The sequence below is a fragment of the Chelonoidis abingdonii genome, chromosome 16 (assembly GCF_003597395.2).
Source record: "Chelonoidis abingdonii isolate Lonesome George chromosome 16, CheloAbing_2.0, whole genome shotgun sequence".
In the NCBI taxonomy this organism is placed as follows: Eukaryota; Metazoa; Chordata; order Testudines; family Testudinidae; genus Chelonoidis; species Chelonoidis abingdonii.
In genome coordinates, this window is record NC_133784.1 from 4001628 (window position 1) to 4027605 (window position 25978).

General features: G+C 44.9%; 1 protein-coding gene across 1 annotated transcript in view; it reads left to right on the plus strand.

Moving 5' to 3' along the window:
• Positions 1-12001: 12001 nt before the first annotated feature.
• Positions 12002-25978, plus strand: part of SLF2 (SMC5/6 complex localization factor 2) — a 58082-nt gene continuing 44105 nt past the window's right edge. Inside the window, exons 1-4 of the mRNA XM_032795746.2 lie at positions 12002-12192; positions 22926-22969; positions 23683-24392; positions 25455-25512. Coding sequence (XP_032651637.1) covers positions 12095-12192; positions 22926-22969; positions 23683-24392; positions 25455-25512 — 910 coding nt within the window. The 5' untranslated portion in view covers positions 12002-12094. The remainder of the gene's footprint in view (positions 12193-22925; positions 22970-23682; positions 24393-25454; positions 25513-25978) is intronic.

A 25978-nucleotide genomic window follows, 5' to 3' on the forward strand; every position in this document is an offset into this window, starting at 1 on the left:
TAATAAACATAATTTATAATAATAAAATAAAGGTCTCGGGGTAGCATCTTTCAGGGGAAATGGAAGTGATGAGGTGAACAGTCAGTATTCTGTGACTGGCAAGAAAACAGTTAACTTTCTTGCCTTTTGAGGGACCACAGTTGTCTGCTACTCAGAGCAGGGTTATTGGCGAGGAAGCAAAGACAGCTGTGGAGAGGGCAAGCGTCTCCTCCCCATGCTCATATGAAAGGGATCAGATGGCGGGGAAGAGGAAAGGATGTGAGCAAATGGGCTGAGATAAACCACCCATTCCTGTGAAACTGGAAGTACCATGGTAGGATGAAGTCTTTTCTTTAATATCTCCTGGAAACTTGGTCAAAGGAAACCACATTTGGCTTGGAATTACTGGCTAGAAAAAGAAGAGGAAGATCTTTCTGGTTGATCCTTGGAGGGGTGGAACTCGGCTGAACATGATCTATTCTATTCTTACCCCAGCCCCTTTTGACTCAAGCAGGTAGGCTACATTTGAGGTCTTCGAGATGTCCCAGTTGGGAATAGAACTTGAGGGAGTTGGGTGTTTTCTTTGATGCAGTCTTGTTTGTTTACAAGACACATACAAAGTCCTGCTTTTTCCGAGCTCAGAAGAAACCCAAACCAAAAGCATAGTTTCTTAGGTTACAGCGCTCAGCCTTTTTAGACAACACCAGAATTAAAAAATTCTCTGGCTTTTTCCAGGTTGTACACCATGCTCAAAGGCTGCAGCTTGCCTGTCTTGCTTTTTGTCTCTGGGGCAAGTTTATGCTACTGCTTAAGTTGATCTAGTTTACGTTGCTCAGGGGTGTGAAAAGGACATCTGCTTGAGTGACGCAAATTACAGTGACCTAAGTGCTGTCTGCACCGGCGCTATATTGGTGGGAGATGCTCTCCCACTGATTTAGCTTCCACCTTTCACAGAGGTAGACTCATTGTGCTGACAGGAGAGCGCTCTCCTGTCAGCATAGAGTGTCTTCACCAGATGTGCTACAGTGGCACAGCTGCATCGGTGCAGCTGCACTGATGTAGCACTTTTACTGTACACCTGCCCTAAGTCTGTCTCTGTCAGTCTGCTTTCCCTTCCCTCACACACGCACACGCTTTACCCAAAACAATACGCCCCTTCTCTACCTACTCTACATTGATGACATCTTCATCATCTGGATCCACGGGAAGGAGACTCTGGAAAAATTCCACCACGATTTCAACAGCTTCCACCCCACAATTCAGGAGGTATGAGGCCCTGTTTCTAGCAGTTGAGGTGCTCAATTCAGGAGGTATGAGGCCCTGTTTCTAGCAGTTGAGGTGCTATACGATGAGTACACATTAGACACTCACCCATTTATCTGAAAAACCTACCGACCGCGTATTGCCCTAGCCTTCATCGCCTCCGAGCTCATCCATCTACACAGTACACACGATCCATTGTAAGCTACAGCCAAGTCAGTGTAGGTACAGTACCGCAATCGTGCTTCTAAAACCCCTACAGACAGGAAGACCCAACACTACAAAATCTCCACCGTAATGTCATTCTCAACACTACAATACCATCGCGCACCGAGGAGATATAAGGAAAACAGATCAATCAGGAGCTCAGACGTGTACGCAGAAGTCCTCCTACCTGGCAAGACAAAGCCCAAGAAAGAAACCAACAGGACTCCACTGGCCATTCACATACAGTCCCAGCTAAAACCCCTCCAACGCATCATCACCGGGATCTACAACACCATCCTGGACAATGATCCCACACTTTCACAGGCCTTGGGTGGCAGGCCAGTCCTCGCCCACAAAGACAAACCTGCCTAACCTGAAACATATTCTCACCAATAACTGCACATCGCACCATAGTAACTCTAGCTCAGGAACCAATCCATGCAACAACTCTCTGATGCCAACTCTGCCCACATATCTACCACCAGCGACACCATCACGGGACCTAACCAGATCAAGCCACACCATCACTTGGTTCATCACCGTCACCTGCACGTCCACAATGTAATATACGCCATTATATGGCCAGCAATGCCCTCTGCTATGTACATTGGCCAAACTGGACAGTCTCTGCGGAAAAGGATAAATGGACACAAATCAGCTATTAGGAATGGCAATATACAAAAAAACCTGTGGGAAAAGCCGCACTTTTTTTTTCAACCTCCCTGGCCACACTATAGCAGAACGTTAAGGGCCATTCCTGCAGCAAAAAACTTCAGGACCAGACTTCAAAAGAGAAACTGCTGAGCCTTCAGTTCATCTGCAAATTTGACACCATCGGGTAAGCTCAGGATTAAACAAAGACTGTGGAATGGCTTGCCAACTACAAAACCAGTTTCTCCTCCCTTGGTTTTCACACCTCAACTGCTAGAACAGGGCCTCATCTCCCCTGATTGAAACTAACCTCATTATCTCTAGCTTGCTTGCTAGCATATATATACCTGCCCCTGGAAATTTCCACTACATGCATCTGACCAAGTGGGTATTCACCCATTAAAACTCATGCTCCAAAACGTCTGTTAGTCTATAAGGTGCCACAGAATTCTTTGCTGCTTTTACAGATCCAGACTAACACGGCTACCCCTCTGATACTAATCTTTCCTAGTTCTGTGTTTCCCAACTCTTGTGTATTTTACTTCTGGCCTAACCAAAGAAGCATTTAACATGTTACATGTTTATATGGCTCAACTCTTCTAAGCTGGATATTCCTAAAAAGGGAAATGTTCTTTGGATATTGTGCATATGATATTACACATATACAGAATTTGAATTCACTGAAGCTGCTACCTGAAAATAAAACTTTCATAATGGAACAAAGGCTGATAATGACTTAAAACATGAACTGTAAACTATATGAAACATCTTTACTGAATCTGTCTTAAAACACAAAACTGTTTAGAAACTGGGGTGTATGCTCTCTCTTTTACTTACACACACACACACACACAAACACACACACACAAAAGTGTAATTGGACTTTAACATCCCCACTAATTATAGCTGAGATGCAGCTACATTCCTTAGTCATTAAAATGAAATTTAACAAACTTGTTAAAAGTATTAATCTTGTTCATGAAAACTGGGCTTCTAAAAGCTGCATATTATTCAGCATGTATTTTAGAGAGTCACTCAAACGTACAAAGATTTATTTTGGAACTGTACCAGTTCCAATCAGGTCAGTATTTGAACTATGAACTGGGGGGATCAGAACAAGAATGCTATCTGAAGAGTGATATCAGAGTCTGTAGTTCTTATTAGTTTTAGATAAGTAACAAAGAAACATTGCAGGCATCCTCACAGGGATTCCCAGAACAAAAGTTTTGGTGGCCTCAGAGTGTGGCCACTGCTGCTCTGACAATTTTTCCTAAAATACTTCATTAACGTTAGGAAAAACAAATAAATATGCACATAAACATGTCCAAACCAGTGTAATTTATTTATGTAAGGTTTTTTTTTCAGAATCAATAACAACATACAGTTGTCTCTGTTCTTCACTGGACCTAAACACAAATAAGGTACTTTGCATGTTCTTCTCTTTTGTTGTTGTTGGGTTTTTTTCGCCTTTATTTATTTATTTTTTATTAGACTTGCTAGGTAGTAAGCCGCTTCTGTAAAAGGTTATTCTTGTATGATTGCTAATATCACTTTTCACAGCATCAGACTTGCTAGCTAGCTGGGAGGCAGTGAAAAATGATATTAACAAACATACACATCGCTTTTCATAGCAGACTTACTCAGCCCTGGCAAGCCAAGGCTTAATTTGTTCCCTGGATGGCAGAGGTGGGTGGGGAGACAGCAGGGGCTAGGGGTGATCAGTTGGATGGATGAGATGCCAAACATGGCAGCAGGGGCCACGGGTGATGAGGGGGGCAGTGAGCCCAAAGCCCAGCAGCCGAGGCCTGGAACCTGTCGCTGTGCAGCCAAAGCCCAGAGCCCAAAACCCATGGTCGGAGCCTGCCTCCACACGGCCAGAGCCTGCTGCCTGCCACCCCAGAGCTGAAGCCAGGAGCCTGAGCCCCACCACCATCGAGAAGGTGGGGAACTCACACTGGCTGTTTGTGCCTCCTGTCTTTTGTGGTTCCAGAGGGGGCAGGGCCCAACCTCTCCTTGCAGACCCCGAGGAGGGGCCATGGGTGGTGGGTATCATAGGCCAGGGGAGGCTAAGCATCCCCTAACCCAGACCATGGCCCTGCCCATGCTCTGCCCCGAGGGCCCACCCTCACTCCCCCTCTCCCATGAAGCCAACGGGTGCTCAGCTCGGGCTGGCATGCTGGAGCTCAGGGCTTATCCAGCTGGCAGCCTGGGAGCCAGGCCAGTGCGGGGGTCAGCCAGTGGCCAGGGGTGGCCTGGGTGTCAGCATGGCCGGTAGCTCAGGACTCAGGGTGGCTGGGGCTGTTTGGTCAGAGCTCCTCTGGCCATGGGGGCTGAGGGCACGTCAGGGCTTTGGTGGGCTGGGGTGGGGCTGAAGGGGCAGGTAGGGGCAGGGCTTCGGGTGGGACTGGGGACTAGCCTCCCTGAAAGTGGGGGGTTACATGATGCCCATGGGAAGGTCCGCTGCTTTGAACCTCCTCTCCGCCCCCCATATCATTGCCCAGGAGGCTTTGGCTCCAAGAAAAGCCTCTGATGACTGCATTTGAGAAACACTGCTAAAGGGTTACTGCAAGCCTGTGTCTCAAAAGGTGACTGTCAAAGAAATTGACGTGAGATCCAGACATGAGTGGAAGTGTGGAGGACACAGGGGCCCAAGCCAGCTTCATTAAGTAACTGGTGCAAAATAACAAACCCTTACAAACATGAAATGCAACATTAAGCATTCCCGTTCTCTCCATTCTGCTCACTGGCAAGGGTGGAGCACAGTGAGACTGCAGGGGAGGCAAAGGCACTGCATGTTTTCGTGCGGTAGTGCTTGCATTGTTGGCCTTAGTCCATTTTTTTGGATATATACATACCTCATAACTGGCTTGGTTTTATTACAGTTATCATAGGAATAACCCAGTCATGGTTACTGAATCCATTTAGTAAAATCTAACTTTTACCATCCAATGAAGTTCAGGTTTATTTAACCTCTGTGTTAAGGGGACTCCGTATCCTTGTAATGGATGAATTAAGGATACAATACCAGTCCATTAAACACCACATCGTACACTCTGGTTTAGTCAATAAGCTATACTGTACATAGATTATTTGCATTTACAGGCTAATCTTCCACACAGGCACACACTGGACTTTCAGTTATTTCAAACTCTGCCCAGTTATTTCAAACTCTGTTCAGTTACTTCAAACTCTGTCCTTATGCAAATATGCCAGTGTGGCTTTGGCACATAAACTCATGTTGGGATTGTTACATAATACTTTTGTATATGCTTGCTGTTAGCCTTTTGCACTCAGTTACAGAATCCATTTTGAAAATCACTTTTTGTTCATTTATTTCCAGTGTTACAACTTGATCTGTTGTACAACTGTGTTTTGTAAATATAGAGACTCAAAGATACTTTTTTTTTTGGTATCCTGAGAGATTTCTCCTTAAGATGTTTGTTAATTACTGTATTTTGCTTTCATATTTCATTGCAAGTTTGTGAAGTCTGATATGTGTTTTGCAAAAGCCTCAATTAAAAGCAACCCTGACTCTACACTCTTCATGCTGGACACCTTTGTGTTGCAATTATCTTCATATTCAGTACAAATAAATCTGGTCTTTGCTGTTCATGTGCCCTTCTATCTTTGCCTTTTTAATTAGATGTACTTCTGGTTCTTCACTAATTGCTAAAACTTTCATTAGGGAAATATGGTTTTCACTAGCCCTACAAATATCCACTGTTAGCACCATTTATTTTTTTGCGGTAATGTTGCTTTGACTTGTTATGAATTTATCACATAACCTGGTTTTTAATTAGTCTATATGACCAAATTCACATCTTATTTTACTTCACTTTATTGCATAGATTTTGTTTGCATCTTGTAAAGAAAACAGTACAAATCCTCTAAGGCGTGGGAGTTAGATGCAAAAATAGCTTTGATAATCCGGGACATTGAGCCTTTTCCCAGTGAAATCCTTTCACGGATGAGTGTTCCTAAAAATTCTCAGTGACTATCTAGCTGTCCCCCTCCACATGTATTGTAGATCTCATGTGTCTCTAGGCCAGGGGTAGGCAACCTATGGCACGTATGCCAAGGCAGCATGTGAGCTGATTTTTCAGTGGCACTCACACTGCCTGGGTACTGGCCACTGGTCCGGGGGGCTCTGCATTTTAATTTAATTTTAAATGAAGCTTCTTAAACTTTGTAAAAACCTTATTTACTTTACATACAACAATAGTTTAGTTATCGATTATGGACTCATAGAAAGAGACCTTCTAAAAACGTTAAAATATATTACTGGCACGCAAAACCTTCAGTCAGAGTGAATAAATGAAGATTCGGCACAGCACTTCTGAAACGTTTCTGACCTCTGCTCTAGGCCTTCCACATGTGAGAGTATGGAGGAGTTCACCCCATACTCCCACAACTTCTCTTCAGTATCACCATTCTTCCAGGGAAAACTTGACAGCATTGCAATCACTTCCTCTAGCCCTCTGCCAGGTTCCCTTCCATACTGAAAAGTTGGGTGACTTTATTTGCCTCACTTTTGCCACAAGTCATTTTTCTTCAGATACCACATAAGAATATGACACACATTGGTGCTGGCTGGAACAAGACTGATTTTTGTTTCTTGGCCCCAGTCATGTGACATGGTTTTACTTGTCACATGGCAAAGAATAACCACAAGCTGCAGTGATTACTGTTTTACTTGCTGAAGGGGCCTATTAGGATCTAGGGTTGCCAACTTCCTAATCGCACAAAACCGAACATTCTAGCCCTGCTCCTTCCCCGAGGCCCTGCCCCTGCTCACTATATTGCTCCTCCCTAGGTGGCTCACTCTCCCCCACCCTCACTCACTTTCGCTGGGCTGGAGCAGAGGGTTGGGGTGTGGGAAGGGGTGAGGGTTCTAACTGGGGGTGGGGGCTCTGGGGTGGGGCCAGAAATAAGGGGTTCTGGGTGTGGGAGGGGGCTCTGGGCTGGGGCAGGGAGTTGGGGTGAGGGCTTTGGCTGGGGCTGTGGGCTCTGGGGTGGAGTCAGGTTTGGGGTACAGGAGCTGGCTCCAGGCTGGAAGGTGAGGCCAAGGAATTCTGAGTGCGGGAGGGGGCTGTGGGTTGAGGCAGGGGACTGGGGGTGGGAGAGGGTATGGGCTCTGGGATAGGGGTGTGGGCTCTGGGGTGGGGCTGAGGATGAGGGGTTTGGAGTGCAGGAGGGGGCTGTGGGTTGAGGCAGGGGATTGGGGGTGGGAGAGGGTATGGGCTCTGGGATAGGGGTGTGGGCTCTGGGGTGGGGCTGAGGATGAGGGGTTTGGAGTGCAGGAGGGGGCTGTGGGTTGAGGCAGGGGATTGGGGGTGGGAGAGGGTATGGGCTCTGGGATAGGGGTGTGGGCTCTGGGGTGGGGCTGAGGATGAGGGGTTTGGAGTGCAGGAGGGGGCTGTGGGTTGAGGCAGGGGATTGGGGGTGGGAGAGGGTATGGGCTCTGGGATAGGGGTATGGGCTCTGGGGTGGGGCTGAAGATGAGGGGTTTGGAGTGCAGGAGGGGGCTCTGGGTTTGGGGGTGGCTCAGGGCTGGGGCATGGGGTTGGGGTTTGGGCTTATCTCAGGCGGTTCCCAGTCAGCAGCACGGCAGGGTTAAGGCAGGTTCGCTGCCTGTCCTGGCACTGCGCTGAGCCCTGGAGGTGGCCAGTAGGTCCAGCTCCTAGGCGAGGGGGTCTAGGAGGCTCCACACACTGTTCTGGCCCACAGGTACTGCCCCCGCAGCTCCCATTAGCCGTGGTTCTTGGCCAATGGAGTGCAGATCCAGTGCTAGGGGCAGCACGCAGAGCCCCAGTGTTGCCGGCACAAAGTGCCTGAGGGGGGCAACAGCGGGGGGGTCTGTCCCCCAGTGTGCCGCGCCAATAAACACCACGAGGGTGGAGAAGCAAACCAAGTTTATTTGAGATCTCAAAGTGGTGCAGGGAGACTGACGCCTCAAATCAAGCACATCTAAAACAAGCAGTCTGTTCCTTTATATCCATGAGAAGTTTTCTCGCTAACTAGTAATCCCCCATTTCCTCTCCCTCTTCTGTCCAGCTGCAGCATTCTCTTCTCACACACTTCTTTGTCTTCACCCTCCCTCTCCCTCTTTCTGCTGCAGAGACATGTATGCTGTATCTAAAAGCGACCTCGAAACTTGCTTTAACCTAGCTTCAATGTATTACAGCACGGAACTGGCTGTTACAATCAAAAAACTAGCTGCTGACATTACATTTTACAGCTATTAACACATTAGGTTACACTAGGTTACACAAAGTGTTGAACATGGAGGAACAATGGAGGAACAATGGTTCACTACAACAGGAGGGCTTCAATTGACACTCGTGATCTTCCACCCTTCTGAGCTACCTAGGTTTATACCTGGTGACACCAACACCAGGGCCCCCCTGCCTAGAAGCCAGACCCTCTGGCCTCTTCGGGGGCACAGCACGGTGCCAGGACAGGTAGAGACTAGCCTGCCTTAAACCCGCAGCACTGATGACAGGACTTTTAACGGCCCGGTCTGCGATACTAACTGGAGCTGCCAGGGTCCCTTTTCAACCCGGGCGTTCTGGTGGAAAACCGGACACCTGGCAACACTAATTAGGATAGGAGTGATAGCTACCTTTGTCCTTGTATGCAATCTGTCAGGTATTCTCTGTGGAAGTCTTCCACCTGCACCTCATTTCTCTATCACTGGTTCTGTCCTTTTGTCTTTATTTTTTAAATTTGCTTTTTCCATCTCAGACCTAAACATTCTGTGAGTTTCCTGTTCCTCTTCAGGTTGACAAAAGTATCTGCTCTCATTTTCAGTCTGATTCCCTTGTTGAAATAACAGGTGGTCACTTCTGGATGCCAGGTCTCTCTCTTGATCTGTGATGGCTTTGGTGGTGTAGTTCACATCAAAACCAGGAACGGGTTAATAGGGTTATTAATGATACAAACTACCCTTGGAATAACAAAGAGTATGATTTAAAAGCAAACGTTCCTGTTTACTCCAGGATATAAACCAATACTATCTTAAATTTAAAATACAGTTGGAGAGGAGATTTGTATTAATGGCTGAGTGAGAACAATGAGTGCAGAAGTGGGGAGAGTTGGTGAGTAGCATGCAGAACAATAAAGATTACACATTGCAGATGACAGGCATCTCAGCAATCTCTGTGCTGCGAGTTCCATAAAGGGAAAGGAAGCCAATGTCACACTTCTGTAAATGGAGTTTCAGAATGAACGGGTTTCACTGTATTTTGAAATCGAAAGCAAATAGAAACTGTCCAGGAAACTGAGGTTCCTTCTTTCTTTGTGATTTCTGATGCAGCTCTAATATTGGGAATTTCAAATGCATAAACTTTTAATGTAGTATTATTTTAGGGTTATTGACTGACTGTTTTTTTCCAGATGATGTGGCGGAAGCAAGAAGTGCATTAATGTAATTCAGATTTTAGTTGAATTTCACAGTGATTCACTATACTTTCTGGAGCCTGAAGCAGATTTCCTCCCAGATTGACAATGGTGTTTTGGTTTCTCTTTGTTTTGATTTTTTGCTTGGGAGTATTTTTGCCCTTTTCAGAATCATTTATTTTTAAAATAGCTTTATCTGAAATCTTAAATTTTGAGAAATTATGTAACAGACTGCAGGATTATGGCCAATCCATTCCAGATGTTAAAGGCCCTTCTAGTTCTTCACTATGATTTATCTGTATTGTGACTAGTCCATCTGGGGCTTCTTGTGGAATATTAGTCAGATTAATAGCGTCTTGGTTTTGCTGAACAGCAAAACATGAGTAATTCTGGAGACAGAAATGAAACTTATTGCTATGAATGTCTTGTGTAACATATACTGTATAGTGCTGATTCCACTCCAAAATCGTAATAGTTTTCCAGATATTTAACTTTCTTGGTTTTTGACTGTTTGCTTTTTTGGGGAGCAAAATGCAGAAATACATATTTTAAGACCGAACCGTCAGAGAATACAGGGAACATTAATGAAAACAGAAAGCGAGGGGATTGGATAAGAAGTTTTAAACTCATCTGACTCCTATAATGCAAAACATTATGAGGTAAGCTTCCTTTAACTGTTTTGCTTAATCCAGAGGAAAGGAATGTGAAAGTGCCGAGACATGTCTAAAATAAGTTGGTCAATTTAGTGCTCTGGGTAGAAGAAACTGGGAACATGAGATTCCTCATTCTCCAGTAGTAAATAATGTTTAGGGTGATCTTAATAGCTACTCTAGTTAAAATGAGAATTAATTAACGTAAAGAGGACTAGCAAGTGTTGCATTAAATCCTATTTATACCTGTATCTGTGCCTCTAAAGAGTGATGCCTACATCTTTAGGGTTAAACCTGCTGTTGTAGGGGCATGTTAAATGGCATGCATCTCTAGTGTTTATTCTTTCCAGCTCTCCCACTGAAAATACTTGACTGACAGTAGACAAATGTTTCCTATCTTCATGTTCCCCTCCCTCACTCTTTGCCATGACTATCTTCTCTTTTCAGTTACTCTGGTTCAAGTACTAGTCAAAAAATATCACATATCTAGTCTGTTCAATAAAACAATTGCTGTTTTTGTATTTTCATTATCTTCTCCTTCAGATGCCCACATGACTAACTAATGTTATGCTCATACAAAGCACATGGGATCTTTATAGAGGAAGGTAAATACACAGCATTTATTGAAAATACAACAGTTAGCATATGCTTTTTAACAGGATTCAGAGTAGCAGCCGTGTTAGTCTGTATCCGCAAAAAGAACACGAGTACTTGTGGCATCTTAGAGACTAACAAATTTATTTCAGCATAAACTTTCGTGGGCTACAGCTCACTTCTTCGGATGCATAGAATGGAACACACAGACAGAAGATATTTATACAGAGAACATGAAAATGTGGAAGTACCCATACCAACTCTAAGGGTATGGCTACACTTGGAATTTCAAAGCGTTGCCACGGCAGCGCTTTGAAGTGTGAGTGTGGTCGGAGCGGCAGCGCTGGGAGAGAGCTCTCCCAGCGCTGCACATAAACCACATCCTCTACGGTTGTAAAGCCCTGATTACTCTGAGGCTTTACAGCGCTGTATCTTGCAGCGCTCAGGGGGGTGTTTTTTCACACCCCTGAGCGCGAAAGTTGCAGTGCTGTAAAGTGCCAGTGTAGCCAAGCCCTAAGAGGCCAATCAATTGAGATGAGCTATCATTAGCAGGAGAAGAAAAACCTTTAAAGTTATTATCGAGGTGACCCATCGAAGGCGTGAGGAGAACTTAACATGGGGACATAGATTCAATTAGTGTAATGACCCAACCATTCCCACTCTCTGTTTAAACCTAAGTTAATTGTATCTAATTTGCATATTACTTCGAGTTCAGCAGTTTCTCTTTGGAGTTTCTTTTTGAAGGGTTTTTTGGTTGCAAAATTGCCACCTTCAAGTCTGTCACTGAAGGAGAAGATAACAAAATACACAAACAGCAATTGTTTTACTGAACAGACTAGATATGTGGGGGGGTCACTACCACGAGCCCCCAGGCCGGGTGGGGGGGAGGGTAACTCCCCTCACACAAGGACGGACCTTTCCCCCGCCCCCCATCGTTTTGTGACGCGCAAACGACGCTTCGCGCGCGCAATAAAGGCAACGGGGAGAACCTTTCCCGCCCTCCGTGCACGGACCAATGGGAGAGGGGGAGACAGCACACGGGGTAGTCGCCAGACATCTTCCCTCCCCCCGCCTCCAGCCGTCGAAAGGCGGAGCCTCAACGCCTTTTCCCCGCCCTTACTGCCTAGCACCCAATCAGAGGGGTCGTCGGTCTCTTGTTCGCCTACATGCATCCTGAGAGCCAATTGCAGAGTCCGCGCTTGGCCTATGCAGCCAATCAGCGGTCTTAACGCAGAAGGCGCGGTGCCGGCAGCGGCGTCGCTCACAGCTGGGCGGTGCTGTGGAGGAGGGCGCGGGCGCGGGCGCGGCCCTGGTTTTCTCTCGCGCCTGAACCGAGGACTCCGTGCGCCGGAGACATGACCCGGCACCTCAGCGCTGGCTCCTCCGCACAGGGCTCGCCCGGCCGCCATTTTAAGCCGGCGGCTGGAGGGAGAGAGGGCGCCCGGGACTGCAGGTACCTGCGGGCAGGGACATGGCTCTGGGGCGCGGAAGCAGGTGTAAGCAAATGTCTGCCGGCGGGGGGTGCCTGCCCCCCGGGAGACCGCAGCTCCCAGCCTGCCTTGGGAGAGGGGCGTTCCCCCCCGCCACCCAGGGGGACCGCGGCGCCCAGCCTGCCCTGGGGGGGGGGTGTCCCCCACCCAGGGGGACCGCAGCTCCCAGCCTGCCCTGGGGGGAGTGTTTGTGCCCCCCCCCCACCCAGGGGGACCGCAGCTCCCAGCCTGCCCTGGGGGGAGTGTTTGTGCCCCCCCCCCACCCAGGGGGACCGCAGCGCCCAGCCTGCCCTGGGGGGAGTGTTTGTGTCCCCCCCCCCACCCAGGGGGACCGCAGCTCCCAGCCTGCCCTGGGGGGAGTGTTTGTGCCCCCCCCCACCCAGGGGGACCACATCTCCCAGCCTGCCCTGCACCCCTCCAAAGGTGACACCAGAACTCAGGATGTGGATCTCAGTTTTTCTAGGAGGAGTCTCTCATATATACATGTGCAAGTGCCCGACTCAGAGAAAAATACGTACTGTAGCGTGCTACTCTCCCAAATTCCACCCACCTGAGACTGTTGGACAGGTGCCTTCTGGGCTTGGTTTGGCCTTCATGGGGTGCTAAGTACTACTTGTGGTTTAGGAGGGTTGTGAGATATAGCTCAGTGGTTCAAGCATTGGCCTGTTAAACTCAGGGTTGAGAGTTCAATCCTTGAGGAAGCCGTTTAGGGATCTGGGAATTGGTCCTGCTTTGAGCAGGGGGTTGGAGTAGATGACCTCCTGAGGTCCCTTCCAACCCTATGACTCACCTCTGTGGAGCTCTGGGTTGTTGCTTATGTAATTCCCGTGTTGATGATGCTCTTTATCAGTTCTTCACCTGCTTGTGAGAAAAACAGTGTTGTATTGTTTAATAACAGGTGCTGATGGCAAATTGATCTCTGCTTTTCAGAGGGTTGTAGGTGATGGGCTAGATCTTTTATTTGGTGCCAGTGATTCTGATAACACAAGATGGCTGAATGGCAGACTTGGGAGCAAATTGAAAATGATGACTGAATCAAAAAGTACTAATTCAGCAAGTCAGTCGTACTGGAGTTCTACCCATGTGTGCAGAGATTGCAGCTCTTAACATGTACTGATCTGTTTGGCTACAATTCTTCTGGACTCAAATCGAGAGAACTGGTCTTAAGTGCTAGAACTTCCGTTTATCTTTAACTCTAGTTGGCCTGTCCCCGATATGACTCATACCAGCTCATTATATTGAAATAAAAGCAATGTGAGTGTGGCACCAAATAAAATTTTTTTTATACCAGCTGAGTCCATCTGTCCAGCTGTTCTTGTAACCCATGCTTGCTTGGTGGGGTGCTGTGTTCCCCTCTAGTGGCAACTAGCCCAGATAGAGATGGATGAGGCGGCTACAGTCTTAGGTAAGAGTCGTATGACTTTTAGCTCATGTAGTAGAGGCTCATACATAAGCTTCAGAGGTCTCAGGTTCAGTCCTACCCACTGATGACCAGGTTCTGTTGGTGTTAACGCTTGCAGTCAGCTGAATTCTGCTGATGACTTGGTCAGCTCCGTCCCAAACTTTCTGTGTGTGACAGGAGGTTTTCTCCTACATGATGGAACACCTTATTTTGCCCTTCTGTTTCCTTTGTTTTTCCTCCATCTTAATATTACCTGTTCTGGAGGGGAAACAGGTATGGTTTCATTTTCCTTTCTGTATGACTTCCTGTTTGGGAAAGTGAAACTGATCTGTATGGCTTTTGTTCTTTGTGAAGCATTCAGATGAAAGTGGTTATTTTCAAAATGTCTGTTGGCCAGCTTGCATCCTGTTACTTTGCAGACTTTGAAAAGACTGTCATGAGATGGTAGATGTTAAGCTTCCAGAAGGACAAAATGAAGCCATCACTCCTATAGATCTATTAGTTTGAGATGCTGTTGTGGCAAGGGAAGATATGTTTGGTACCCTGCTCCCATTTTGTGTAACTATGCTTTGTTTGAGTGATATTGGTGCTGCTGCAGATTTCTTTAAAGATTAAACGTGAATCTGACTGGATCTGAATAAGATGGATATAGATAATAAACACTTTGGAAAGACTGTGGGTCCTTATGTTCTTAAGCTATTAAACAGATTAGTTTCAGTTGTTAAAAGTCCTTTATAAGGAGCTTTTATTAAAAATAGGTTTGTGCTGTTTATTTCCTGTTTTATTAGATGCAAAGAAGGCTTGAAAAGTGTTAGATGGGTTGTTTGCTTTTTTTTCCCCTTAAATTGAAGGATTTTGTTTATGCTTCTTGTCAGGAATGTTGAATAAGATCATCCCAGGTGTGTGGGGGGTCCCTCTGAGTCCTTTTTGGTGGTCTCAGATGTATTGTGTACTCGCACACTAATTGAAAGAGAGAGTTAGTAAAGACTTTTTTCCCCCTTGAAAACATAAATTGAAGATGTTGACAAAAACATTTTAAAGTCTGACTGAAAAATCTTTCCCCTCTCAATTACTTACTTTCAGTGGCTGTGACACTGTCACTTCACTAGTTTTCCATCTTCCAGGGCTGATGACTTGGATTTTCAATGTTTTGTTTTTATTTAAAAAAAAGGGGAGGCAAAAATGCACTCCTTCCCCAAATACACACAAACCTATGCATCCTTTTAGGTTTTTACCCCCACTGAGTTATTTATTTATTTCTTCTACTTTAACTATCCTTAGGGGCTATAGCATTATACCAAGGCTTAACACTAAGTTTTCTGTAAAAGCAGCAGAGAATCCTGTGGCACCTTATAGGCTAACAGATGTTTTGGATCATGAGCTTTCGTGGGTAAATACCCACTTCGAAGTGGGTATTCACCCACGAAAGCTCATGATCCGAAACGTCAGTTAGTCTATAAGGTGCCACAGGATTCTCTGCTGCTTTTACAGATTAAGACTAACATGGCTACCCCTCTGATACTTGACACTAAATTTTCTATAAGGTTTTCTACATAGGGATCTGATACTAAGTTCCTATATCAAAGGGCTTGGTACAAAGTTGTATGAAAATAGCTTAATACAAGGCTATACGAAGAAGCATAATATAAAATCATATGAAAGTTATGTGAAGATGCCTAATACAGAGATTTATCTACAACAGTTGACAAGAAGGGGTGAATATCAACAGAGGGAAAATTACTTTTTGTAGTAACCCAGCCTCTCCCAGTCTTTCTTCTGGCCTGATTTGATGGTGTCAAGTTTGCAAATTTTAATTTTAGTTCTGCAGTTTCTCACTGAAGTCTGTTTTTGAAGTTTTCTGTTGAAGAATTGCCACTTTTAAGTCTCTTATTGAGTGTCCAAGGAGATTGAAGTGCTCTCCTATTGGTTTTAGAATGTTACAATTCTTGAGGTCTGATTTGTGTCCATTTATTCTTTTGCGTAGAGACTGTCCAGTTTGGCCAATGATCATGTGCCAGCAATGCCCCTCTGCCATGTAGGCATATCACATGAGTAGATGTGCAGGTGAACAAGCCCCTGATGGTGTGGCTGATGTGGTTAGGTCCTATGATGGTGTCCCTTGAATAGATATGCAGACAGAGTTGGCAATGCGGTTTGTTACAGGGATTGGTTCCTGCGTTAGTGTTTCAGTTGTGTAATGTATAGTTGCTGGTGAGTATTTGCTTCAAGGCTGGGATAGGAACCCAGTTCTACTGAACGTAATCCATTGTTCTATCCATTAGACCACACTGCTTCTCGTTTTACTATCATATTTTTTTTCCTGGTTAGTGGCTGAGATTTCTGTTTCAATTAAAGGATTTAATCCGTGATCAGGGTAGCTAACGTTGCTTGACTGGCTTCTTTTTGAAAGGACACAGAAATTAGAGCTGGCCAACTTACTTATCTTGAGTCTCTCTTATGTGGGTTTTCACAAGATTTAATTGTTACCCCTTTTGATAGATAGATATTGGATGATTAATGCAGCCAAAGCAACTCACTCTCATCACTGCACTGATGTTGAGTTTTATGTCATCTGATCCAAAAGGGGAGTCTTTCTGTTTCTGTACTGTCTAACTGAGTTTGGGATCTGAAAAAGGGCTACCTGGCTAAGCACAATCCACAGAAGATGAAGATGATACTGATTTGATTTGGAGTGACCTCTAGAGAAAATGGTAGAGTTTTTATCTATCCTCTTGAAGGTCGTTTGTTTTGATTTTGTCAGCTTCTTATAGTAAGATATACAACATATACAGTGTATACGCGATCATAAGCTGGTTCGTTTATAAGCTGACCCACTTCAAGACGGATAAGTAAAAATGGAAAATTTTTATAACCTGTTCATAAGCCAACCCTATAATTCACAGGTCAGCAAACTTTGACTCCTGGGCCATCACGATAAGCCGCTGGTGGTCCGAGATGGTTTGTTTACCTCGAGTGTCCGCAGGCATGGAGGTAAACCTAAGTAAACAAAGTGTCCTAGCTTGCCAGCTGCTTACCCTGAAGGGCTGGGACAGCAGCTTGTGGGGAAATTTTGGGGGGGGGAGAAGCTGGGAGTCAGGGGAGTAACTCCTGTGACCACCCCCCACATGACCCCATCTCTAGCCTGGGACCCCTACACTCTTCCCATCCCATCCCTTCCCACCTTATCTGAGGAGGACCAGGGGAGGATGACTCTGACCTGGCCACAGCCTGCTCCGGTGGGCCGGACCGCAGCCTGCTCCAGAGCTGCAGCTGCTTTGGAGGCTGGGGGGAGAGCAGTGTGGCCAAAAGTGGAGAGACTCTGGTCCTACCTCTTCCTTTCTGTCTCTGCTGGCTGTGCTGCCTTTCCTTGCTCTCTCTGTGGGGGGTGGGGAGGGTCAGTATCCCATCTCTCCCTCTCTATACCTGTTTATAAGCCATGTTGGATTGCTGTTGCTGCACATAAATGTCAAATAGCAGCAGTGCCCAAAAATTAGCTTTTGAGGGAAAGGGCGTGTACATTTGGCAATGAGATTCCCCTTGGATGTGTACCTGGTCAGATAGACAAAAGGTGAGTGAGGTAATATCTTTTATAGGACCAGCTTCTGTTGGTGGAAGAGACTAGTTTTTGAGGTTACTCAGAGCTCTTCTTCAGGTCTAGGAAACTTATTCAGGCCAGGACTACACTATAGATCTATATCAGTATAACTACGTTGCTCAGGGATCTCAAAAATCCACACCCCTGAGCGATATAATTATACCGACGTAACCCCCTGTGTGGATAGCACTATGTCAGTGGGAGAGCTTTTCCTATCAACATAGCTACTGTCTGTTGGAGAGGTGGATTAACTACACTGATGGAAGAAGCTCTCCCATCAGTGTAGTAGTGTCTTCAGTAAAGTGATGCAGCTAAGCTGTAGTGCTATACATGAAGGAAAGCCCTCAGGGCAGGGTCTCACTTAAAATGCTGCATCTGATACAGTTTCACGTAGGAAATTGTTGATGATGGGAATTAGTATGAAAATTGAAAAGTGGATAAGGAACTGGCTGAAGGTGAAACTACAGTGGGTCATACTGAAAGGTGAACTGTCAGGCTGGAGAGAAGTTACTAATGGAGTTCCTTAGGGATTGGTCTTGCAACAAATCTTCATTAACATTTTTATTAATGACCTTGGCACAAAAAGTGGGAATGTGCTAATACAATTTGCAAATGAAACGAAGTTGGGAGGTATTGTAAGTACGGAAGAGGACCAGAATATCCTACAAGAAGATCTGTAGGATTTTGAAAAATGGAGTAATAGTAATGGGATGACATTTAATAGTGCAGAGTGCAAGGTCATGCACTTAGAGATTAACAACAAGATTTTTTGTTGTAAGCTGAGGACTATCATTTGGAAGAGACAGGAGGAGAAAGACCTGAGTGTATTGGTTGATCACAGGATGAATGTGTCCGTGTGATACAGCCATGAAAAAGGCTAACGCAGTCCTAGGATGCATCAGGCGAGGTATTTCCAGTAGAGAGAGAGAAGTATTAGTACCTTTATACAAGGCACTGGTGAGACCTCATCTGGAATATTCTGTGCAATTCTGGTCTTCCATGTTGAAGAAAGATTAATTCAAACTGGAACAGGTGCAGAGAAGGGCTAGTAGGATGAACTGAGGAATGGAAAACCTACCTTATGAGAGGAGACTCAAAGAACTTTGCTTGATTAGCTTAACCAAAAGAAGGCTATGGGGGAGGTATGATCGCTGTCAGGGATAAATATCAGGGGGGAGAGGAGTTATGTAAGTTAAGTCGCCAATGTAGACACAAGAACAGATGAATATAAACAGGCCATCAATAAGTTTAGGCTTGACATTAGGCAAAGGTTTGTAACCATCAGAGGAGTGAAGTTCTGGAACAGCCTCCCAGGGAGGCAGTGGGGGCAAAAAACCTAACTGGCTTCCCGACTGACCTTGATAAGTTTATGAAGGGGATGTTATGTTAAGACTGCCTACAGTGGCACGTGACCCATCTGCGACTGCTAGCAGCAGATATCTCCGATGGCCGGTGATGGGACACAAACGGGAGAGGGTGTGACAGGGTATCTCATAAGGCTTTATGGGGGTTGCTCATAAATGCATGTGTGGTATAACTGGAATAGGGTTTTGCTACATATGCCATGTAACATATCCGTGTGAAGGTTATGCTGTACTGGTTATGTTCATCCTAGTCGTATGCAGGCACCATTTGTGTCTTCAAAGTTATGAACGTTGGCAGTATAATTGCTTGATTTCTAAGTAGCCTTAGTTAGAACATTTGGTCACTTCTTGGGAAAGGAATGTGCAAATGAAGTGCTCAATACAAAAGCACTTAATGGATAAAAGGGCTTGGAAGACTCCAATCCACGCAAGAAGTCTACCTGAGGATGTTCAAAGTAGCATGTGGGTAATGGCTGCTACCTGCAAGTCCTGAGTCATGCATGGGCATGTGACTTGCCCATGTGATTCTGAATCTCCATTTTCTGACTGGATTCTACACAAGCTGAGGAGGGGGTCTTGACCCACAGGAGAGAGTCTATTTAAACCTCCGGGAGACCCCACCATTTTGTCTTCAGCTGGCTAAAGAAGGAGCCTCTCCACCTCTCAGGATACTTGAAGGAAACTGGAACAAAGGACAGTAACTACAGGGGGTATGAGTGATTGCTGGACCCAGGTTAAAAGGAGATTAGTGTGTAAAAGGAAGCATTCTGGAACTGGTGAGGATCTTATCTGTATTTAGTTTGATTAGACATAGATTTGCGCATTTTATTTTATTTTGCTTGGTGACTTACTTTGTTCTGTCTGTTACCACTTAAATCCTACTTTCTGTATTTAATAAAATCACTTTTTACTTATTTAACTCAGAGTATGTATTAATACCTGGAGGAGCAAATAACTGCATATCTCTCTATCAGCATTATAGAGGGTGAACAATTTGAGTTTACCCTGCATAAGATTTATACAGGGTAAAACGATTTATTTCGGTTTAGACCCCATTGGGAGTTGGGCATCTGAGTGCTAAAGACAAGCACGCTTTTGTGAGCTGTTTTCAGGTAAACCTGCAGCTTTGGGCAAGTAATTCAGACCCTGGGTCTGTGTTGGCGCAGACAGGAGTGTCTGGCTCAGCAAGACAGGGTGCACAAGTCCTGAGCTGGCAGGGAAAGCAGGGGGCAGAAGTAGTCTTGGCCCATTAGGTGCTGACTCCCAAGGGGTTTCTGTGATCTAACCTGTCACAGAGGGCTCTGAGTTGTGACTGAGAATTCTTTCCCATGTTTCTGGCTGGTGGGTCTTGTCCACATGTTCAGGGTCCCATATTTGGGATTGGGAAGGAATTTTTCCCCGGATCAGATTGGGAGAGACCCTAGGGGTTTTTTCTCCTCCTTGTGTAGCATGGGGCATGGATCAGTTGCAGGTTTAAATTAGTGTACATGGTGGATTGTCTGTCACTTGGCTTGAGGACTTCTGTAGCTCAGCCAGATGTTAGTGGTCTATGATAGAAATAGGTGTGTGAGGCTTTATGGCCTGCAGTGTGCAGGAGGTCGGATTAGATGATCACGATGGTCCCTTCTGGCCTTAAAGTCTGAGTCTGAGATGCGTCCCTACAGCACTTAAGTGAAGATGCACCTGTGCCGATGGGAGAGACCTCTCTGGTTGGTGTAGTTAATCCACCTCCCTGAGAGGCAGTAGTTAAATCGATGGGAGAAACTCTCCTGTACATGGTTTTGTGTGTGTATATTCAAGGTGAAGTGGCCCATTACCACCCCTCCAGTTATAGGGAGGAAAAGAAGGCAGGGGGAAGCAACTGGAGGGTGGGGGGGGGGGCTTGTTAGTGGATTATAGGTTATTGTAATAAGCCATCAATCAAGTGTGTCTATTGAGTCCGTTATTTTTAGTGTCTAGCAAAATTTTTAATTAGGCTCCCAGGCTTTCTTTTGAAAGCGTTGTGCTGGTTTCCTTTGACGATTAAGACTGATAGGTCAGAGATGGTGATTGCTTTGTGAAAAGCGTTCACCCACTTGTGATGTAGCGTTTTTGTCTCTTATCACTTTCCTGTGTGAGTACATTTGACAGCATAGTGATTGTCTGGTTTCACCCGCATAGTTACTATTGGGGTATTTAGTGCATTCGATGAGGAACACCACATTGTGCTAGGCATGTGTAGGATCAATGGATCTTGAAAGTTGTGTTGTGCGGGGTGTTGATCATTTTACAGTAGAAATAGGGCATTGCAGCATCTCTAGTGTTGCTGTGCAGTGTGGCTGTTCTAGGTCATGCTAGACTCAAAAAGAGTTATACTAAAGAGAAGTGGGGAGGAGCTTATAGAGTGAAGTGTAAAGGTCTTAAATGGTCTGACGAGAAGCTTGAAGGGGCTGTGTTGGAAGAGTGGAGTCAGCAGAGGGATTCAGATAGGGGCACGGTGTGACGATTGGATAACGAAGAGAGAAGGCATTGTGTTCAGAGAGGAGGAGGTTGCAATTGTTGTAAATCAGGGATGTTTTAAAAACTATACTTATCTCCAGAGTTTGATCAACAAGACTGGTTGACTGAGATTTTCAGAGTCGAATGCAGGGGTTTTAGCCACGCAGGTTCAGTCGAAATTAATGGATGCTGTTGTCAGTGGCTACCGATGTGGTGCTCTGCTCTTGTCCAATGATAACAGTAGGCTGCGTGCGTGTTCCCGCTGTGCGCTGCCCCAGCTCTGCGCAGATAGCTAACACAGCAGATTTGAGAGAACCTGCAAAGACCACAGACTCTAGTAAGGTACGAAGGAACCCGAGCCAGGCTTATTGTCAAACGAAGCACAGTAATAGTTTCCCGTAGACCAGGGGTTAGCAACCTTTCAGAAGTGGTGTGGCAAGTCTTTATTTATTCACTCTAATTTAAGGTTTTGCGTGCCAGTAATGCATTCTAATGTTTTTAGAAGTTCTCTTTCTATAAGTCTATAATTTATAACTCAACTGTTGTTGTACGTAAAGTAAATTAGGTTTTTAAAATGTTTAAGAAGCTTCATTTAAAATGAAATTAAAATGCAGAGTTCCCCCCGCCTGACCAGTGGCTAGGACCTGGGCAGTATGAGTGCCACTGAAAATCAGCTTGTGTGCCACCTTTGGCATGCGTGCCACAGGTTGCCTACCCCTGCCGTAGACTCTACAAGACATACTACGACTTTGTACCCCCTGGCAATGGACTGGCTCAGTCAGTGGTGGGACTTTCCACTGCCCCCTAGGCCAGACAAAGATATGCACTCTGGGACCTATTTTTATACAGTTACAGGACAGATAACTCATCCCTACTGATGTATTGAGGTACAGCCCCTTGACTCATTAGGGTGCTGTCTCCTCCTTTGATCATGTTATTTCAGGCCTTAAACTGGGCCTTTGATACAAGAGTTTGTTTCAGGGCTTCATCTTACTACAGAAGCAGTGTGGCTAAAGCCCCATATCAGCTTTGAAAAATCTCACCCATAAAAAATGACCACTTTCTTCCAGTGTTCCCTCTAACTTTTCCCAGTCATGTGCGGAATGAATTTTGTGATGTGCACCATTATGGACGTGATATGTGGCACATGACCTTCATATCGGTACGCATAACAAAATCCATGTTGTGGGGGTGGGGCCAAGGGGTTTGGTGTATGGGAGGGGACTCAGAGCTGGGGCAGAGGGATGGGGTGCAGGGTGTGAGGGGTCTCTCTGGTGGTGCAGACTCTGAGGTGGGGACGGATATGAGGGGTTTGGGGTGCAGGAAGGGGCTATGGTGGGGAGAGAGGACTCTTCTCCCCTCCCCAGAGCAGCGTGGGGGGAGGGGGATGGCAGGGAAGAGAAGGCACCTCTCCCTGCTGTGGCAGCTCCGGGGCTGGGGCTGCAGGATAGGTGCCCCTCTCCTGGCCCCCACAGGTCCGACTGGGTTCGGGGAGGGGCGCCTCATGACAATTCCAGACTGGGGCCAGGCTGTGCTGCCCTGCCCAGGCCCCGGCATAGTTGAGGCTGGGGGGCTGCCCTGGCAGCGGTAGGTTGGGGCTTACAGAGAACTTAGCTTAGTACTTTTTAGAATTTCTCATACCATTGAGAGTGGGAAAAGGAATTCTGTCATCTGCTTGTTTTTTCAAGGCTTTATACTAGACAGACTGCTATTGGAACTTAGTTTTAACACTTACCCATTTGTTCAGAAAAGTTTGTAAAATATTACAGGATTTCAGTTTTATCAGTATTTCCTACAGCAGCACTGATATCATGAAAACTGTATATTTAGGATACAATACTTCTGTTTGCTTTTCAGAAATCAGTCTATTACAGATTTCTTCAAACCAGCTCCAAAACAAGGTAAGTTAATCATTATGAAAGATCTTTTGTACATGAGTTTTCTTAAATTATTCAAGTGCAGAAATCTAACTCACCTTATTTCCAGTTGTGAAACTTCTAATCTATAGAAGACCCGTAGCTGTATAACCAGATGTGTAAGAAATGTTGCTGATCAGTTTCATTTTTGTCTTGGGCATGAAAATACTGTTTGAAATAATTTACATGGTGCAAGTGAACATTGAATTGCTTAATAGTTTGTTTGGCTGGTGAGAGAGAGAGAGATGGAGTCTGCAGGTATATCTATGCTTTGCAAAAAAGGTTGTTCTTAATTCGGGTTAGTTAACTAAACTAGCAGTAAAGAGACAGCAACTCAGTTTTTAACTCTGATTACCAGGTTGAGTTAGTCTCTAGGAGCATGGCATTGAACTCAAGCTGCTAATCCAAATTAGTTTTTAACTTGGGTTCACCGCTTGAGTTCAACCCCACATTCCTACAGAAGCTTTAACTCAAGTTGCTAAACAGAGTTAAAAGCTGAGTTGCTGTGTCTCCACTGCCATATTAACCAGATAGATATGTCCTTAATTCAGGTTTTTATTTATTTGGCAGTAGGTTTCTGCATTGTTACTTCATATTTTGTGTCTAAAAACTTCTTTATTTCTTTGTAATAGTGTGGTGACTAAATTATGCATAATTAATTGTTTATATTTTGTATCTCTTTAAATTTGGCAATAAAGACAGAATTGTATTGTGTTCTCCGGACAAAAGAAATGTAAAAAATGGGGATGTTGAACTGTCGGTCATACGTACAGAACGATTTGAAAAGAAAATATCATCTCAGAAGAAAACTAGAAGGGAAAAGATTCCAGTCCAATCACCAAACAAGAGTCCTGTAATGGATGACTTATTGAGAGGAGCTAACAGAGAGAAAAAGAACAGTCCAAAAGTTGTAGAGAACAATAGAGCATGCCCGGTGCTAAACGCAAAGTATCCAAAGGTTGTGGTTCGAAAACTCCTTATGTCTGGAGGCCCTCCCAACTATTCCTTGACAAAAAAGGATACGGCCAGTAAGAGAGAACCTGGGAGGAATGAAAAGTGTCCAATTAAAACAAGAACACCCTTGTTTTATGAAAATGGTAGGGAACAGCGGATTGACTGTATGGATCTAGAGGAGGCCAGTTCAGATGCCAGCAAATGGGTTTCAACATCAGAAGCTGACATCTTAAAAAACTATGCCAGAAGTCATGGTAATGTGAACAATAAGCCTTTGTGCCAAAAAGCCGGGCATTCCACAAAGCTGCAGTACAGCCTTGGTGAGTCTCAATATTGGTTACCATTGGAAACTTACTGCAAAGAAGAAGAGCAGACAAGACAAAGAATGGAACAGTCTAAACTGCAACCCTTCAGTCCAGTAAAGGTATTCTTAGGAACAGGTATATCAAACCAGGTATGTCTGCAAATCTCAATAAGGGCCAAACCTGACCAATGTTTTAGGTGAATGTGATTACATAGTATTGTCGCCTTAAGCAAAGCATTGGTAAACTGATTAATAGTTATTTTAGGTTAGTCAGAAATAACTAGCTTAAAAATTACCTGCTCAAAACAGAAGACTACTCAAGCTAGGTATAAGTTTACTTTAACACACCAAATCTTGAGGACCCATCTGATAATTCATAACCTTAAGTCATAACCATTGAGCAATAGGAAGGGACATTAGCTCTCTTTCTGGCAGCAGTGGTCTGCTTTCATTCTCGATTTTCAGTGCAAACACAGTGCTTTGATGGAAATTGCAGACCCCCTCCCAGTGGTAAACTTAAATGCAAAGGCAGATGTACTGATGCTGGAAACCAGTGCAAATATGCAAAAATAGTATAAAATGAAGTATATTGATATAACTGGCATTTTATTTAAAAAAAAAAACAACTTGTTTTGACAAGGTAATTTTAGGTGAAGCAGTGATCCTCTCTCCCTGTATGCCACTTTTTGGGTATTTACAACTTCAGAATTAAGGCAGCAGTTCTCAGACTGGGTGGGGACTAAAGCGATCATGACCTCATTTTAATAGGGTCACCAGTGCTGGTGTTAGACTTGCTGGGGCTTCATCCCTGGGTGGTGAGGTGGGGCTCTGGCTTCGGCTTTAGCCATGGGGGGTGGGGCTCAGGTTACAGGCATCCCACCCGGGGCTGAAGTCCTTGGGCTAGGGCTTTGTCCCCCTACCTGGGGTGGCAGGGCTCATGCACGCCCAGGCTTTGGTTCCCCCTGCTGGGGTCATGTAGTAGTTCTTGTTGTCTGAAGGGGGTCATGGTGCAATGAGGTTTGAGAACCCCTGAGTTAGATGTGAACCTTACAGTCAAGAGAAACAAGTAGTTTTAAATAAATGGAAATGGCATTGGTGTTTTTTTTCTAAAATTTAATATGGCTTTTATTTCACCAACCAATGAGCCCTGTTTAAAAACACTGTCAAGCTCAAACAAGTAACTTATTTTTTTTTTAAATATCTTATTAACAGGGCAATGGATGTCTCTTAAGAAAAAGATCAAGCTCTGCTTCATGGGAGACTGCCTCAGGTAGAAACAACAGTGCTAATGATGTAGAATTCATTGGTGCAAACCGATTACCTCATTTTAATGATTAATAAATGACAATGGCTAGATTCTTTTTGAAGTTTGAATACTCCTTGTACGTGCATGAGGATGAATTGAGATTCTCATAATTTCATAGAGGCTCGTCAGTAACTAAGAAACTAAACCTGAAACTTTACCACACTTTATACCACAAATTATATATATAATTATGCATTGCAGTGGTTTGGTCTGTTGTGGCAAAGTTTAAAAATGACTTGGAGCTGATGAAAATATTCAAATACAGTATATGCACCTCTACCCTGATATAACACGACCTGATATAACACGAATTCGGATATAACGCGGTAAAGCAGTGCTCCGGAGGGGCAGGGTTGCGCACTCCAGTGGATCAAAGCAAGTTCGATATAATGCGGTTTCACCTATAATGTGGTAAGATTTTTTTCCAATT